The sequence below is a fragment of the Acanthochromis polyacanthus genome, chromosome 23, assembly GCF_021347895.1.
Source record: "Acanthochromis polyacanthus isolate Apoly-LR-REF ecotype Palm Island chromosome 23, KAUST_Apoly_ChrSc, whole genome shotgun sequence".
Lineage (NCBI taxonomy): Eukaryota > Metazoa > Chordata > Actinopteri > Pomacentridae > Acanthochromis > Acanthochromis polyacanthus.
In genome coordinates, this window is record NC_067135.1 from 9,082,043 (window position 1) to 9,098,267 (window position 16,225).

General features: G+C 41.5%; 2 protein-coding genes across 5 annotated transcripts in view; one reads left to right on the top strand and one right to left on the bottom strand.

The window, feature by feature from the left end:
* The window catches only part of LOC110962536 (pyruvate carboxylase, mitochondrial), a 627,844-nt gene that overhangs the window by 473,871 nt on the left and 137,748 nt on the right, over positions 1-16,225 (bottom strand).
* The window catches only part of LOC110962296 (ADAMTS-like protein 1), a 109,060-nt gene continuing 94,416 nt past the window's right edge, over positions 1,582-16,225 (top strand). For 2 of the 4 annotated variants that reach the window (XM_051943649.1, XM_051943651.1), the window contains exon 1: positions 1,782-2,116. In XM_051943649.1, the coding sequence (XP_051799609.1) occupies positions 2,060-2,116 (57 nt within the window). In that variant the 5' untranslated portion in view covers positions 1,782-2,059. The other 2 variants (XM_051943650.1, XM_051943653.1) reach the window with 2 other exon arrangements.

The window sequence follows — 16,225 nt, forward strand, 5'->3', positions numbered from 1 at the left end:
ATTAACAAAGCGGCAACTGTCTAAAGCTCATGAGGCAAAAAAGCTGCGGGTGCTGTGTTACAATGAAATGATCATGAGGCTAAAGTTGTGCCTGAACCACCTAAAACTTTCTGTTGGAAAAGCACTTTGGCTCGACATGAGTTGTTTTTAATATGCTGCATAAATAACGGTGACTTGACTTGACAGGACTGGATTTGTCCGTGCTACATGAGCTCAAATGGGCCTTGAAATTAGCACCAACTTTCAAAAGAACCTGTGGTTGGGTTTAATTTGTCAGTGCTTACACTGTAAAATAAATATCCTGTTAAAAATCAAACAAAAAACTGTGAAAATCCGGCAGCAAGGGTGCCACAAAAAGTAAGGTAAAGAATGATGGAATACTGTAATGTTAAAAAAAAGTCAAATATAATGGCAAATATCTATATGATTATATTTTTAGCCTCAAGTACAGTAATTTTTTGCCCAGTAATATAAATAAATTTTCTTTAAACTTTAGTCATATGAAATACAGTAGAAAATAGTGTAATTTTACAAATTTATAAAAATAATGATTTACTTTTTTTTGAAAAAATACACGTTTTTGATGTGGACTTAAATTAGAGTTTTGGCCTGATTTTTATGGTTAACATGTTTATAAATATATGATGTGGATATTATGTACAGTTATGGCCTGTTTTTTGAACAATCATCATGGGAAGTTGTGAAACAAATATTACTGCTCAAAACTTTATTTTTCTACACTGTAGATTTTACTTCATTTACTTCAATTTCTTTCACTGAGGCAAAATAGTTTTTTCCATACTTTTATTGAATTGAACATAAATCCAGTTATTGAGTTATATGGTACAGTAGAAAAAAAACGGGAAAAAACTGCTTAAAAATTTGTCAGCAAGGATGCAAAACAAACCCCTCATTTACTGTGACACTCAAAAACTGCAAAAAAAAAAAACAAGCAAAACAAAACTGTAAAAATAATGACAAATTTGTGTAAAATGATGATATTCTCCACTGATTTGAATAGAGCAAAATGCTGTCGTACATTGTTGAAAAATATTTAGATATTATGTACAGTTATGGGCTGTTTATTTAACAGTCATCATGCACATGGATAGTTTTTTTTTTCTGTGATTTTACAAGATACTATCTGCAGGAAATCTAAAAAAAAAAAACCCCCACCAAGAATCGCAAAAAACACATTTTTTTACAGTGTATATTTCACTCTAGAATTAGAATTTCCTTTCAATGCATGCAGCTCTTGTAGAAAACTTTTGTGAGAATCTTTGCAGTGCTAAATCAGGTCACTGAGTTCTAAGTACACTATAAAAACTAAATTTAAAAATCTGTCAGCAAGACTGCCAGGAAAATATGAAAAGAAACTCAAATACTGACACATTCCCAAAACCTTTTAAATACAGAAAAAAGAAAACACAAAAAAACGTTTATTGCAACAAAAACGAGATGCTTAATAACTGTTTATTTTTTACAGTGTAGACTTCAGTTCAGAAGTGATTTTTTCTTGGAGAAAAATGAGTTCTAAGGCAGCCTGATGTGGACACCTGCTCTGTTTACTGCATCAAACTGGTCTCCAGTTTGTTTGCTCCAGTACAAACAGCTGATCACAGACTAGCAGTGAAGGGCTTTGAGTGGGAATCCGCTGGTTTGGGTTACATCAGCCGCTGCAGCCTTTCATTAGGATGAAAGCGGAGCAGGGAAGCATCTCTCCAGCGCGCCGTGCACCGGGAGCGTGTTTCTTTAAGAATGTAAGGTGGGTGAGCCCCTTTTCCTGACGCACGCCTGGTATGCAAACATAAATTTAGCAGCAACGTGTTTGCTGGGGGAACAAAATATCTGGAAGCGACTGTGAAGTGTCATGTCGTGTCTGTCTCTTCTTGGCTGACTTTTACCCATTTTGTCCTCCCTCTTTCTCTCGGCGCCTGGCTGGAAAGCGTCTCCGGAGCGCAGCGGACAGCTGAGCTCTTTCTGTCCGGACGGAGCGGCTCACAGAGCGGACAGAGCAGCTGTCTCTCAGCGCCCTCAAATCACTCCGTTTGCGTCCGAGATGACTGGAGGCTGTTTGTGGACGACCGGGCTGCTGCTGCTCGCTGTCTGCGTGGAGGTGAGCTGCTGGGCTTTCCTCACTTTAAAGCTGTGATCCGATCACTGAACGCTGCAGAAGGAGGCGCGTCTCCTCAGTTTGGCCACATTAATTCAGCTTTTTGGGAAAGAAAGGAGACACCTGTTGCTTTCAGTTTGACCTGCACACTGTTTCTAGAGTATAAAATCAACCCTACAGAGATCCACTTTTTTGTGTGTCTGAAGTGATTTTTTTTAAAATCACATCTTTGTTTAATTTCTTGCAAGATTGCTCTGGGATGCAGATTTCTGGAACCTTGTCTCCCAAGAAAACTGAAATCTATCTTAAAATGCACATTTAAGTTTAGATTCATTCATTTGTATTTTGAATTAACATCATTCTGCACTCTAAAATGTGTTTAGGCTCAACAAAACAGAATTTTTTTTGTATCAGTCTTTTTCAGTTAATCCAACTTCTGTTGAGATTATGTCCAACCAATGAGCAATTAAGTCAGAGGAATGAGCTTTTCCTCTTTAATCATCTGTATTGTAATTATAAATCTTAACTGACTTTGCAGGTTAAGACAGAAGCAAGGACTTGAAATCCTGAAGCAAATCCTGAAGTAAATCAAAGTTGTGGGAAATACTTTTTTGAGTGTGATGGTGCTGTAAATGAGATTAGAAAGCAAGTCTGAAGTGATGCTATGTTGCAAAAACCTTTGGATTATTGTTAGAGAATAAAATAAGCAACAGAATGTTACTATGTATTCATGGAAATTTAAGAAATAATTTAAAAACGGCTGATAAAATAGATTTGCTGTGCATTTATGTGATGGAATTAACATCTTAAATGATTCCTCTGAACAAACTTCTACCTTCAGCTAACAGTAGTCATCTTCAGCGTGTTGTCTCCTGAAGACCGTTCATGCTCGTGCATCAGTCTTTTACGACCCAAGTGTCGGAAAAGCTGATTCATGCTGCGCAAACGAGCTGAGCAAGAGGTCCAAGCGCAGCACACAGCAGTTGTTTGGTGCACGGACAGATTTTAGGGCTTTTAGGGTGGGTTGCCGCTGTCGGCGTACGTAAACGACCGCGACAGGTGCTAATAACACTTCAAGGTGATTTGGGCTTCAGACACCCCGGCTGCCACATAGCAAAGCTGAGCACGTCCACACTGTAATCAGTGATTCAGGGCTTTGCGACTCTTTCCAGGCCACTGTCCAGAACTGGCCTGATGACGGTGCGGTTTGAAAATTAGAGGAAATCTTGTGAAATTTGCATTGATGGGTGCAAACATCATCATGAGGCTGTAGAAGTGTTTCTGTGATGAATGCAGCTCAATTCAACGTCCAACCCTCACACTGACTTCTAAGATGCAACCACTACCGTGCTGTGATTATCTCGTGGGCCTGAAAAAGTGTCCAGCAGTTGACAAGCTTTCCCATGTGTGTGAGTTGTGAGTGTGCAGAATGAGTCAGCACTGGACATGTATCTGTTCACCCACTGCTTCGCTTCGGGGGGGCCGGAGATCGACAAGTGCTGCCTCCGAGGGTCTCCGCTCTGCAGAGGCCTTTCCTTTTCATCCGCGCTCCTGGGTCAAACTCTCCGCGTTACCATTTGTCCAAAGAATGAGACTCTGTATTTGTGTGTACGAGCCGCTGGAAGTGTGATTTGTGTGTGTGGGGTCCAAATGGCCTGCGGCTCCAACCCTAAATGGAATAGACCTTCCTTTGTGGGTGACATAATGACATACCTCGAGTGATTCTTGGAGGGTCTTGTTGCTTTCACTCTATTCCCCCTGATTTGTGCAAAAAAGTGCAACCTTCCAGCAACACTTTCTTCCTATTTTTTTTTAAATTGGATGAGGGTTTATGTGCAGGACGCTGTGCCCCTAACAGACACCCAGACATCTCTTTGAACACCGAGGATAGTGTCTTTAAATAGTCATTTGGCACCTGCCAGGGCTACGGAGCAAAGTAAATCCTTGTTGTGTTTTCTGTTCTTCTTGGCACCTGTTTATGAGGAGACTTTGTGTTTCCGAGTAATTCATCTCATGTCTGTATCTACACTACAAGCTGAGTTTCTTCAGACGACCAAAAACACACTTTTTATTCATTTTTGTAAATTGTTTGCATACACGACCACTCATAATGCCTCAGGTTTCCAGTCTGCAGCTGACTAACATGTTGTTAAACCAGTATTTTCGGTTCCAAACAAACCTATATTTGTCCAAAAAGTAGATCTCTTTGGTGTCTGTTAATCAAAAAGCCTTCATGTGTCTCATTGTGATAATCCTGAGTCTTACAGGTTTGGTCTGTGCAATATGCTGCGTTTAAATTTCTACAAATGGAACAATATCTGCATAATAGCTACAGTAATTATGTATATTAATTGTTCTTTTTTTTTGACTGATTTCTCTACATTTTTACACTATTTGCTGCTGCAATCGTGCAAATTTCCCTTCTGTGGGATTAATAAAGGCTTATCTTGACTTATCTTGTTTTAAACCTCAACCGACTTCAGTAGCTGGACTCAGACGTCTTCTGCAGATTCTCTGTAGTGTCTTTTTCACTGCAGTTGCTAAAAGTTAACTGTTGAAGACATTTTTAGTGTCATTTTTATTCAGTGAATTCTCTTCTTTCCGTGTAAACTGATGTCTGAGAAACAGTGCCTGGGATGTCTACTTTTCACAAAGATTTTGAAAGATTTGCTTGCCTCGGTAACATTAAAATGCATTTATTGGGAAATACAAGGAAGAAAAATAGGAATTGGAGATGCTAGTTAATGTAGATCTGTGCTATAACTGCATCTACATCCACATTTACAGTGAAACTACCACACAGAAGTCAAGCTGAGTCTAGCTTTCTTCTGACAGACGGAGCTGGCTGCATGATATTAAGCCTCTTGATATCGTAAATAAAACACAGACAAAGTAACAGACCGTGGCAGTGATGTCTCCATTGAAGTGGATAATTTTACTCTCCTTTTGGGAGCTGCTGGTGATGTATGGCTTTCAGCGTTTGATGGATATAAATCAGGCTTCACCGCCACACTTACTTCACCGCATGCCTTTCCTCTAATTACTCAGCTGGAATTCGAAAAGGGAAATTAGCCACCAAAGCAACAGATTCTGGTGTTTATTCAGGGAAACGGTCCCTCTCACTCCTAATGTGGCGAGCAGAGTGTCTTTAACTTCTCAGAAGCGGGAAGCTTTGGGGTCTAATGGCAGGATTAAGTGGGGTCACGGCGTGCAAATGGTCCCAAGCGAATGAGCGTCAACAACAACATAACTCTGAAACACGCTCCCTGACTCAACCGCCGGATCACAAAGACCACAAACTATCCAATTAGCTTTCACGAGCGCCTTTGTTGTGGACGCAAGTGGAATGGGAAGTGAATTAATTTTGAGAGGGGACCGGTCCCTCTCGAGGAGTAAAAGGAAAAGGCTTCAGAGAACATCTGGCCAGTGATGGATGGATGGAGCGAGTTTTTGGAGCGCGTTAACAAGGCCGAGTGTTTTCAGTTACGCTGCAAAAGCCTTCATACTCATCTCATTGTTCCCATCTGGGCTTAATCTGCAGAGTGAGGCTGGGGCTTGTTTAGCGTGGAAGTGTGTGTGTTACTTGGAGTCCAAGGACATTATTCACTGGTACTCATGTTTGCGTGAATTGCCAAGGTACCCACAAAATGCTTCACTTTTCATGCAGTGCTCTCAGCGTTCCTGGCGCTGCAGCAGTGTTTCCTGTGCGTCCTGCTCAGGTGCGCCAGCATGCTGCTCTTCCAACCCTGAAAATCCACAGAACAGGCCTGCATCTCTATAAAACTCTGCCAAAAGGAAGTAGCTTCCCAGTGTTCTCAGCGGGCTAATGAAGGAGAAGTCCTGCAGCACCGAACAAGAAATGGCAGATTCTATTGGATGCTGGATCCCAAAGGAAATTCACTTTCAACAATATTTGCAATAAAGCAATAGCTGGGCTTTGGTGAAGCTCTCATCTCCAATTTGACTTTCTTCTTTTACCTCATTTTGAATCCTGACACTGCCAGTTCCTATATTTCCAAGGCGCTGCTGTGCAAATAGAGATTTTACAAATTTGGCTCGACCTAAGAGAAAATCTAAAATGAGACCTAATGATTGTGAAGGGTGAGCTTGTGTCAGATAATTTGCAAAAGAGAGTTTCCCCCCTTTTTTTTGGCAGTCACAGGGATGACTGACACTCCTTCTGATTGAACAGGCAGATAAAGAAAACCTGACAGAGCGTTTTTGTCTTTAACTCCAGAACCTCGCTTTAATTTGTGCAGCAGTTGGACATTTTGGAGGAAATTTCTCATTTGTTTTCTTGCCGAAAGCAAAAGCTGCCCTTTAAGTGCGCTGGTGCTTGAGTCTCCCTTTTCCACGTGGAATAGAACAAGAGCAATCTCATGTCTTCATTCTAATTATGAAGGCTGGGCTAGTGGGCCGTTAGCTTGGCTTAGCATAAAGCCTGAAAACAAGATGAATCTGCCATTTTCTCCCCACTCTGTAACTAGTCATATCTTTTGTTTTAAGTGTAAATCAGAGTGTAAAAGTTGTGGTGTTTGCTAAGCTAAGCTAACCATCTCCTTTGGTTTGCTTCGTGTCTAAAAGAAATAAGAGTCATCCTGCTCTGGGCAAGAAAGCAAATCAGCGTCCTTTACAAAAATGCCAAACTCTTGCTTTAACATGAGGCGCTGATTAACAAACCAGGGTTTGTGAAAAAGTTGTGGTTTTCTGTGTCCCCTCCAAAATCTCATGGAACCTGATAGCGTTGTTTACCTTTCGATCGCTTGATGCCGACTTCTAATAACGTGCTGTGACTGAGTGCCCAAAGTGGCCTGTGCCAGTAAATGGCATAACTCCCTAGAATCATGTTGCAGTGCTGTGCCAGCGTGTAAACAAGAGGACATGCTGTTCAGACGACAATAACAAAATGCATAGTGAGGAAACATAAATATGACGCTGCAAATTCAGATTTTTAAAATGACGCTGCTGTCACGCATTGATGAAGAGCTGCCAGCAGATGGCAACATCACAGCAGAGGGACTTTTTGAATCCACTTGAGCTGTGATAGCCTCTGTAGCTCCCACGCCCATCACGGATAGTCGGCTCTATTGTGATTTCGCAGGTGGCTGCCCTCTGTCCCCTCTCTGCTTCCTCTGGAGCCCCTCGTGAATGTATTTGTTCCTTCATCACAAGGTTTATTTGTCATTGCCGGGCTTGAAAGCCGAGCCTCTGGCATTCTGTTCCTCTGATGAAACATCTTGGGCTCCATCTGCGGCGAACTCGTGTCGCCTCCATCAGCGTGATTGAGCGTTGTTGTTTTATCCCGTTGTGTGTTCCTGGACGCCGGCTCTGAACTTCATTTCGCAGCAGCCGCGCATCATCTGGCCTGCACATTTTTCACGCACAGCTGATCCCGAACCTTGCAGCCGAGCAGCTCTGCCTTGGTTCGAGCACACGCGTTTAGTTCTGTCTGTTCAGCTCTGCTCCGGCCTTGACCTCAGACCCGTCCTGGGGGGGGATTGCAGCAGAAGTGCCGGGGAGTGGTGCTAACGAGAGGGGAGAAGCAGCGCTCGGGCCCCTCTCGTGATGCCTAATTAGAGGGGAGGTGCAGGTAGGAGGTGTGAGCGCTCGTCTGTCTGTTGAAGAAAGACTCTGGAGGACTGTCAGGGGAGAGACAGAGGCCCGACTGGACGCTTTATATAGGGAAGAAGGAAGGGGGAGGATGAAAAAGGCAAAAAGTTCAAGAATGGTAGAGGGAATAGGAACAAGACAATAGTCAAATCTAGCAAGACGGAAAGAATAAAATCACAGAACATCTTCGTCAGTAAGCAGGATGAAATAAAATGCAGTAAAATATAAGCAAACTGTCGGTGAATGCCATGTTAGAGGATACAAGGGAGTGTAATATTAATGGAGTGATGCTGATGTGGATTTAGTTCGATAGCAAGGGGAGACAGAAACGCGCAAGACATGCGGATGTCTGAAGAAGTTGACACAAGAAGAGCAATATTGATGGAGTGAGAGGAGAAGAGTTTCATGAAGCTCGCACGGAGAGCAAAAGGCCAAGCAGGAGGTATGCAGAACAAAGCCACCAGAAGAAGCAAACATAAATATTCAAGAGTAGCTTCTTGGACAAAATGGAGATGCGGTAATTCCAGATTTACTGACTGGTTGACAGGCATGAAAAACAAATAAGAGCAGTTATCTCGCTTGTGACTTCACTCCTTTTGGCTCTGGGAAGACGAGGTTGTGTACGAGTGTGAGAAAAGTTAGAGGGAAAACGGCTAAATCTGGTGGAAACGTGATTGACTGAGGGCCCGCTGTCGGACAGCTTCTCTCTTTCTGGCCACGGTGAATGTAATGATGCTTCCTGGGGTTCTCACATCTGTTTCCCCACATGTGCTTTGAGTAAACGCTGGGCGGCCACAACTAAACACTGGAGACCCCGTTACAAATGATGTGCTATTAGGATTACCAGGCATACATCCACAGAAGCAGATTGATGAGCATGTAATCATGCAAAGTAGATGTGTGGTTCTTTGTGTAACCGTGCACGCTTTTGTATTCCCTCTAAAGCTTTCCCATGCCCAATAACTAAGTCAAAATATATAACAAAAAAACTCTTTGTTGCAAGAAAATTGCATGTATTTTTCTATTATTTATGGCTGGCAGGCATGCAGCAGTAGCCAATCCATGTGTTTGCCTTCTCAGTGCATTGTTGCTGGAGTCCCCCTCTTCCAAATCAAATAAATACACTCAAGGAATCTGCAGGAAGCAATGACTGGGCCATACTGTATGTGCAGGTGGAAGACAAACGTGTATTCATGCAATCATAAGCTCATTACAGTGTTGGATGAAGCTGTTAGTGATCTGAATTGCCAAAAATCAAAGGGCTGAAAGCTTCAAGTAATACATTGACAGTTTAGTAAACACACTTTATTCACTTTCTGTCCAAGAGTAAGACAGGCGGATTAATAACAGCCTTGTATGTTGAAGATGAAGCAACAGCTGATTAGATTAGTTTAAAGCTCAGCCTTGGTGTATTTGCACTTTTTGCTATTTTAATGAAGCGAATCAAATTCACTGAGTGAATTCTAGAGTGTCTTGAGTGTATGAGGTGGAGAGAGGAACTATAACTGTACCAGGTGTGCTATTAATGATTACTTTCTTCATTAAAGAATTAGTGGTTTGCTTTATATAAAGCATCAAAAACTGGTGAAAAACGTGAATCTGTGTTTCCAAAAAGTCAAGAAGATGTTGCCAAATGTCTTCTTTCGTCCACAATTTAAAAATATTCAAATTTTAGAAGCTCGAATCAGAAAATGTGGACTTTTATTTCTTTAAAAAAATGACTCAAACCAATTTAATTATTGACAAGAAATTGATTAATTGTTGCAGCTATAAACAGCACTGTATGTTATTCCTGTGTTGGAGTGTTAACTAGATGGTTGCTGGCACACAATTCTCAAGGATATTATCAGATTTGTTTTATTGAACATGTCAGTTTTATTATTTTTATCTGTCAGTACCTGAATATTGTGGAACCTCTCATTTGACCAGAGTCAAGTGAGCCGTTTCCAGCTGCTTCCACTCTTTATGCTAAGCTAACCTAGCCCGCTGCTTCATATTTAGCAGGCATATATGAGGAGATGAGCAAGTTTGCCAAAATATTCCTTTAGAATTGCCTTTTATTGGGATTGCATTGCTATTCTTGATGGATAAAGCTGTGAGTAGCAGTGTTTTTGCAATGCAGCTTCTTTGTTTAATCTATTATAAAGCATCTTATCTTATAATGAATAATGATATTTGTCTACTACAAACTGCAGTGTTTTCTTTATCCCTGACATCCCGTGAAGTGCAATTGTAAATGGGCTTAAAAAGGAAATCATGTTGCATGTGAGTGTTGTGTGACTAAAGGAGCCAAAGGTTCATCTAAGTTAGCCATTCCCAGGCTGCTGCGGGGATTAACTCGGCCACGGTGCCCCGAATGAGTTGAACTGACAAACACACACACACTGGAGTGAGCAGTGACACAGCACAGATGTAGCAGCTGAAGCACAGACTTATTGGCCCCTGTAAGGAGGCCGAGGTCTCTCTTCTGAGGAAACCCCGGCCTCACAAGTCCGTGTGGTCTCGGAGCATGTGTGTATTTTAAGTGTATTAATGTGTTGTTTGTGTGAATGTGAAGGCTTGAGATGGTAAGTCTCAGTTAATCTAAGGAGATCTATATTAGTTCAGGCAAAGTCCCGATCAAGTTTCTTTGCCCCCAATCCCATTTGAGACCTTTTATATTTAATATTTGCTGACATTGATTCCCAATCTGGTACCATTTCCTTAATGTACGATGAAGTTCAATTAAAAAAGGCAATCCAGTGTCTGTACTGCAATAGCTCTGCAAAAAACTGTAAATCTGCATCCAAGCTCTCCCTTATGGTGGTCGCCAACGTTGTAAAGTTGTGTTTGGGTGCTGTCTGAAATGTAGCTATAGAGGGTAGGATGTTCTATGTCTCCACACATGACAAAATGATTTATAGCTTGGCTGTAGTACCGGATTGTTCCACCATGTGGAGCCTGTTAGTGTTTCATTGTGGAGTGATCACTCACTTCAGTTCAATTCACTCAGACTGAAGGCAGTTCATGTTCACAAGCAGAGAGCTTTGTGAGGGTTTAGCAAGCAAGAGGCACCATGACAAAGACTTCATTGACACTGAGGGGCCGTTTACACGAGGACGCTTGCAGGTGAAAACGGCAAAATATTTCAACAAAACACCCTACCGTTTATACGAGGGCGGCGTTTTGGGGGCTTGAAAACGCAAAAATTTGAAACCGGCCTCCAGAGTGGAAAAGTAGAAAACGCTCCGCCGTTACATTTCCGTCTAAACAGCAAAACGCAAAACTTTGCCGAGATCTGACCACGTCGCGCACGCGGTTACGTCACATACGTGCTTTGGTTTGCCGGCCAGTACAAGGACGTAAACAAAGATGTGTGATTATTTCCATCCTTCGTACCTTCAAGCAACTCTGGCAGCTCTATGTACACTACAGGAGTCGTACCAACAAACGTACAGAATCTGTACAGAGTCCATTCATGAACATTTACCGTGGCGGAGATCCGAAAAGGGAGATAATACGCATGCACGTAGACATGGCAGAGTTTTATCACAGCGCCACCCAGCTGCCTGGCATGCATATCCAATCGAATTCCACACACTATAGAGTCACCGTATATATGCAGATTTCCTTCAAAACCGCTCGTCTAAACGTGAAATGACAAGACGCCACTTTTGCGTTTTCTGTTAGGATGGTCCTCGTGTAAACGACCCCTTAATAGCCTCTGACAGTTTCATATGATGACACGCTTGATTGGCTACAGTCAATCAACAAAAATTGTTGATTGTTCTGTGGAAAATATTGATATTGTGCCGATTCTTGTATATTTAAAGACTCTAATTCTGTACAGAGGGTTTAAATGTATAAAATATATATTAAAAAAAACCCTTGAAATGACCTTTATGTCAGTTTTTATGTTTTCAGAAAGCCTGTACAGTCTTGTTTGTTTGCTCTGTGGTAAATCATGCTTGACCTCAGAAAATAATTACCTCTGAACAAAAATGCACCCGTGAGTCACCGTTGTGCTCAGTCATCAGCATGCTGATGGCCTTTTTTGCCATCCTGGTGTTACATTTGAAGTGTCATTGGGGAATTCTGGCCCTGCATACCTTTGTGCAGTGACATCACCCGCGGTGGGAGGCTAAATGTGAAAATCCGGCCTCACATGCTTCCAGCTTGTTTGAATCTGTCCGGTCCGAAATCTCTCGGTGCTCCTCTCCTGCCTCCCTGATGACAGGTATGCAGCTCGCAAAAGTATTTGGCAGCTGTGACCTGGAAAAGTGCACATTTGACATTGAGCATGTCACTCAGCCTTCATTCTCCCCACTCCTGCCGCACGTCACTGAGGCATAATGCTCCTCTTAAATGAAGCCTTTTGTTGTTATCGGTGCAGTTTCTTCTCTCATCTCGGCATGATTTGCTCCATAGCTGGAATAGTTGGGATTGTGGTGACCAGGTGGCCTGTGAAGCCACCTAGATGATACGACAGATATCAGACTATGAAAGAATCTAGCTGTGGGTCTGGAACATTTAAGCTGAATGCTGAAAGAGGACCGATGGACTGAACAGAGAAGGCAGGCAGGTTGGTGGTAAACTAGCTGAAAGCAACAATCTCGACACACTCTGCATCTGTGAGCCAGCTTTCAATGCACTACAGGGCTCTTAAAGGCAGGAAAACGGACAGTATCTTCAGCTTCAGCAGAGTAATTTCCTTTTTCATGTTTGTCTTTTGACTCGATCTATAATTCTTCACTTCTGTTTGCTTTCTCTGTCCTAACTTGACTTGGTGTTTCGGTAATGTAGAGATCCATTCATTGGAATAGCCCTTTAGATTACACAATTTTTCATGTGGAACACTTAGCGCTGAACCCAAAGAATAACCCCATTTCTTTTGATGAAGCTGCTGACATTTTAACTTCCTGCATGGATACGTCCGTGTGTTCATCTGTCATGCTCAATATGTCATACAGTTCATGCTCCAGGTGCATTATTTTAACATCACACCTCCTACAGGGGTTTTGATTAAACCTTCAGTTAGTCATTAAAATGTAGAACAAAGTATCACGAGGCCTGAGGTGAACTGAGGTTTGACTTATTTTGTGAATGTGGGAGGAAGATGGAATGAGGAGGGAGAGGCTCGCTGAATATTGACAGACGTCGAGAGAAAACAGGGATGTTATCGGGAACAAAAAATGGCTTTGTGCGTGTTAGCGAGATCCACTTGTGTGTTTGGTCTGTGACTAAAACTGGTGACAGATGTGTGTGCGTCGACACGAGACGAACACGTTAGCTGACGTTGATTGGCAGGAGGGCGCAGCAGGAATGTTTGGCTGCGGCTCTGTGTAGGACAGGTACTAACTGCTCTATCAAGCATGAGAAAGTAATCATTACGGGCAAATCATTACATGATGAGGAGGCCGTGCCAAAAATGCGCAGCCCTTGAGAATTTCGGGGAGGTGGAAGTCATAGTGAGGAAGTGAGGGAGAGAATGACGGATTGTAAACGGAGAAAATAAATGTATGAGAAGCGCATAAAGACGATGATCGTAAAATAGGATTTGTGGTGGGACGGCAGTGTGAACGTTTACTTACTTAGCCAACCACATATTTGTTGTAAGTCTGTCAGCATCGGGAATAAAAACAGCTCAGCACCTAATTAAGCTAAAAGTAAAGCCTCATTTGTTTCACAGAACTTTGTAATAAGAATAAATTCTAAACTTGGTTGTCTTGAGATCACTTATCATTGTTTTAACCCTTAGATGCACAACATGGGTCAAAGGTGATCCAAATCCAATGGAGAATGGGTATCTTCTGATCCACACTGCGCATCAAACGGTTAGTGACAGTTCTTTATGCTTCTGTCTTCGCAATTAAGCTCCACATTTGATATTTACAGATATCTTTTGTAAATTCATCATCACTTCAACAGTTGTCCTGTACTAGGCATAATTCTACATCGGATGCGACAGAAAATTCTATCTGAACGTGGATCCACAGTGGAAAAATGTAAGAATGGACTAAAATAATTTAGTTGACCCTAAACAGTGGAACCATCCTACCACACACTGTAAAAACATAAATGTTTTTACTCAAATTTTGTGAAAAATTTACTATAATTTTACCGATTTTCCCTGTTTTGTTAAATCACTGATACTAACTAGCAAAAAACTGTCAGTTGTAATAAAAAAAGATTAAACTTCAAACCACAAATGTTAATATTTATTTTTACATGTTGTAATTTCTTAAAACATATTCAGCAGTAAAATTACACAATTTTACTGTATTTACACACGTGGACAAAATTGTTGGTACCCCTCAGTTAAAGAAGGAAAAACCCACAATTCTCACTGAAATCACTTGAAACTCACAAAAGTAACAATACATAAAAATTTATTGAAAATTAAATAATCAAAATCAGCCATCACTTTTGAATTGTTGATTAACATAATTATTTAAAAAAACAAACTAATGAAATAGGGCTGGACAAAAATGATGGTACCCATAACTTAATATTTTGTTGCACAACCTTTTGAGGCAATCACTGCAATTAAACGATTTCTGTATTTGTCAATGAGCGTTCTGCAGCTGTCAACAGGTATTTTGGCCCACTCCTCATGAGTAAACAGCTCCAGTTGTCTCAGGATTGATGGGTGTCTTCTCCAAATGGCATGTTTCAGCTCCTTCCACATATGTTCAATGGGATTCAGATCTGGGCTCATAGAAGGCCACTTTAGAATAGTTCAACGCTTTTCTCTCAGCCATTCTTGGGTGTTTTTGGCTGTGTGTTTTGGATCGTTGTCCTGTTGGAAGACCCATGACCTGCAACTGAGACCAAGCTTTCTGACACTAGGCAGCACATTTCTCTCCAGAATGCCTTGATAGTCTTCAGATTTCATCGTACCTTGCACACTTTCAAGACACCCTGTGCCAGATGCAGCAAAGCAGCCCCAAAACATTACTGAGCCTCCTCCATGTTTCACCGTAGGGACAGTGTTCTTTTCTTCGTATGCTTGGTTTTTGAGTCTATGAACATAGAGTTGATGTGCCTTACCAAAAAGCTCCAGTTTGGTCTCATCTGTCCAAAGGACATTCTCCCAGAAGCTTTGTGGCTTGTCAACATGCATTTTTGCAAATTCCAGTCTGGCTTTTTTATGAGTTTTTTTCAGCAGTGGTGTCCTCCTTGGTCGTCTCCCATGAAGTCCACTTTGGCTCAAACAACGACGAATGGTGCGATCTGACACTGATGTACCTTGGCCTTGGAGTTCACCTTTAATTTCTTTGGAGGTTGCTCTGGGCTCTTTGGATACAATTCCAACGATCCGTCTCTTCAATTTGTCATCAGTTTTCCTCTTGCGGCCACGTCCAGGGAGGTTGGCTACTGTCCCGTGGGTCTTGAACTTCTGAATAATATGAGCCACTGTTGTCACAGGAACTTCAAGCTGTTTAGAGATGGTCTTATAGCCTTTACCTTTAAGATGTTTGTCTATAATTTTTTTTTCGGATGTCCTGGGACAATTCTCTCCTTCGCTTTCTGTTGTCCATGTTCAGTGTGGTACACACCTTTTCACCAAACAGCAGGGTGACTACTTGTCTCCCTTTAAATAGGCAGACTGACTGATTATGAGTTTGGAAACACCTGTGATGTCAATTAAATGACACACCTGAGTTAATCATGTCACTCTGGTCAAACAGTTTTCAATCTTTTATAGAGGTACCATCATTTTTGTCCAGGCCTGTTTCATTAGTTTGTTTTTTTAAATAATTATGTTAATCAACAATTCAAAAGTAATGGCTGTTTTTGATTATTTAATTTTCAATAAATTTTTATTTATTGTTACTTTTGTGAGTTTCAAGTGATTTCAGTGAGAATTGTGGGTTTTTCCTTCTTTAACTGAGGGGTACCAACAATTTTGTCCACGTGTGTAAATCTATTTAAAAATATGTTCCTGCACAGACACTTGCCGTTATTTGAAAGAAAACTTATGTACATTAAGGGCTGACAAATGAACATAGTTTTTTGACAGTCATTTCACAAGTATCTAGTAAAATCACTGAAATTGGTGGTTTAAATGTTTTTTAACTTATTTTTCCAGCTTTTGATTATTACAATATTCCACGTTTTTTTGTTTTGCCATCTTTGCTGCCAGATGTTCATTGTTGAGTTTTTTTTCTTTAAACAGTGGTTGTCTTGAGATTACAACTGGTGCATTTGACAATCCCTAAAGCAGAACTACATAACCAGGGGTCAGCACAGCCAAGTGTCTGCCACCTGGTTGCATCACATCCAGCCCTTATGTTTATCCCACCAGGATGGGGGCTTCATGTTGCTTCTTGGTCTCCATATGTAGGATGAGGTACTGAAGCTCAATTTTTACCAAATCAAAAGGGTTCTCATTCCAGTGCTCACCTGTTGTCATGAGCTCTGGGTGCTGACTGAAAGAATGAGGCTGTAGATACAAGTGGCATTAAGGAGTTTCCTCAGTCCCGTGCATCATATTTGACTGCCTACTAGGTACCTTCTTTT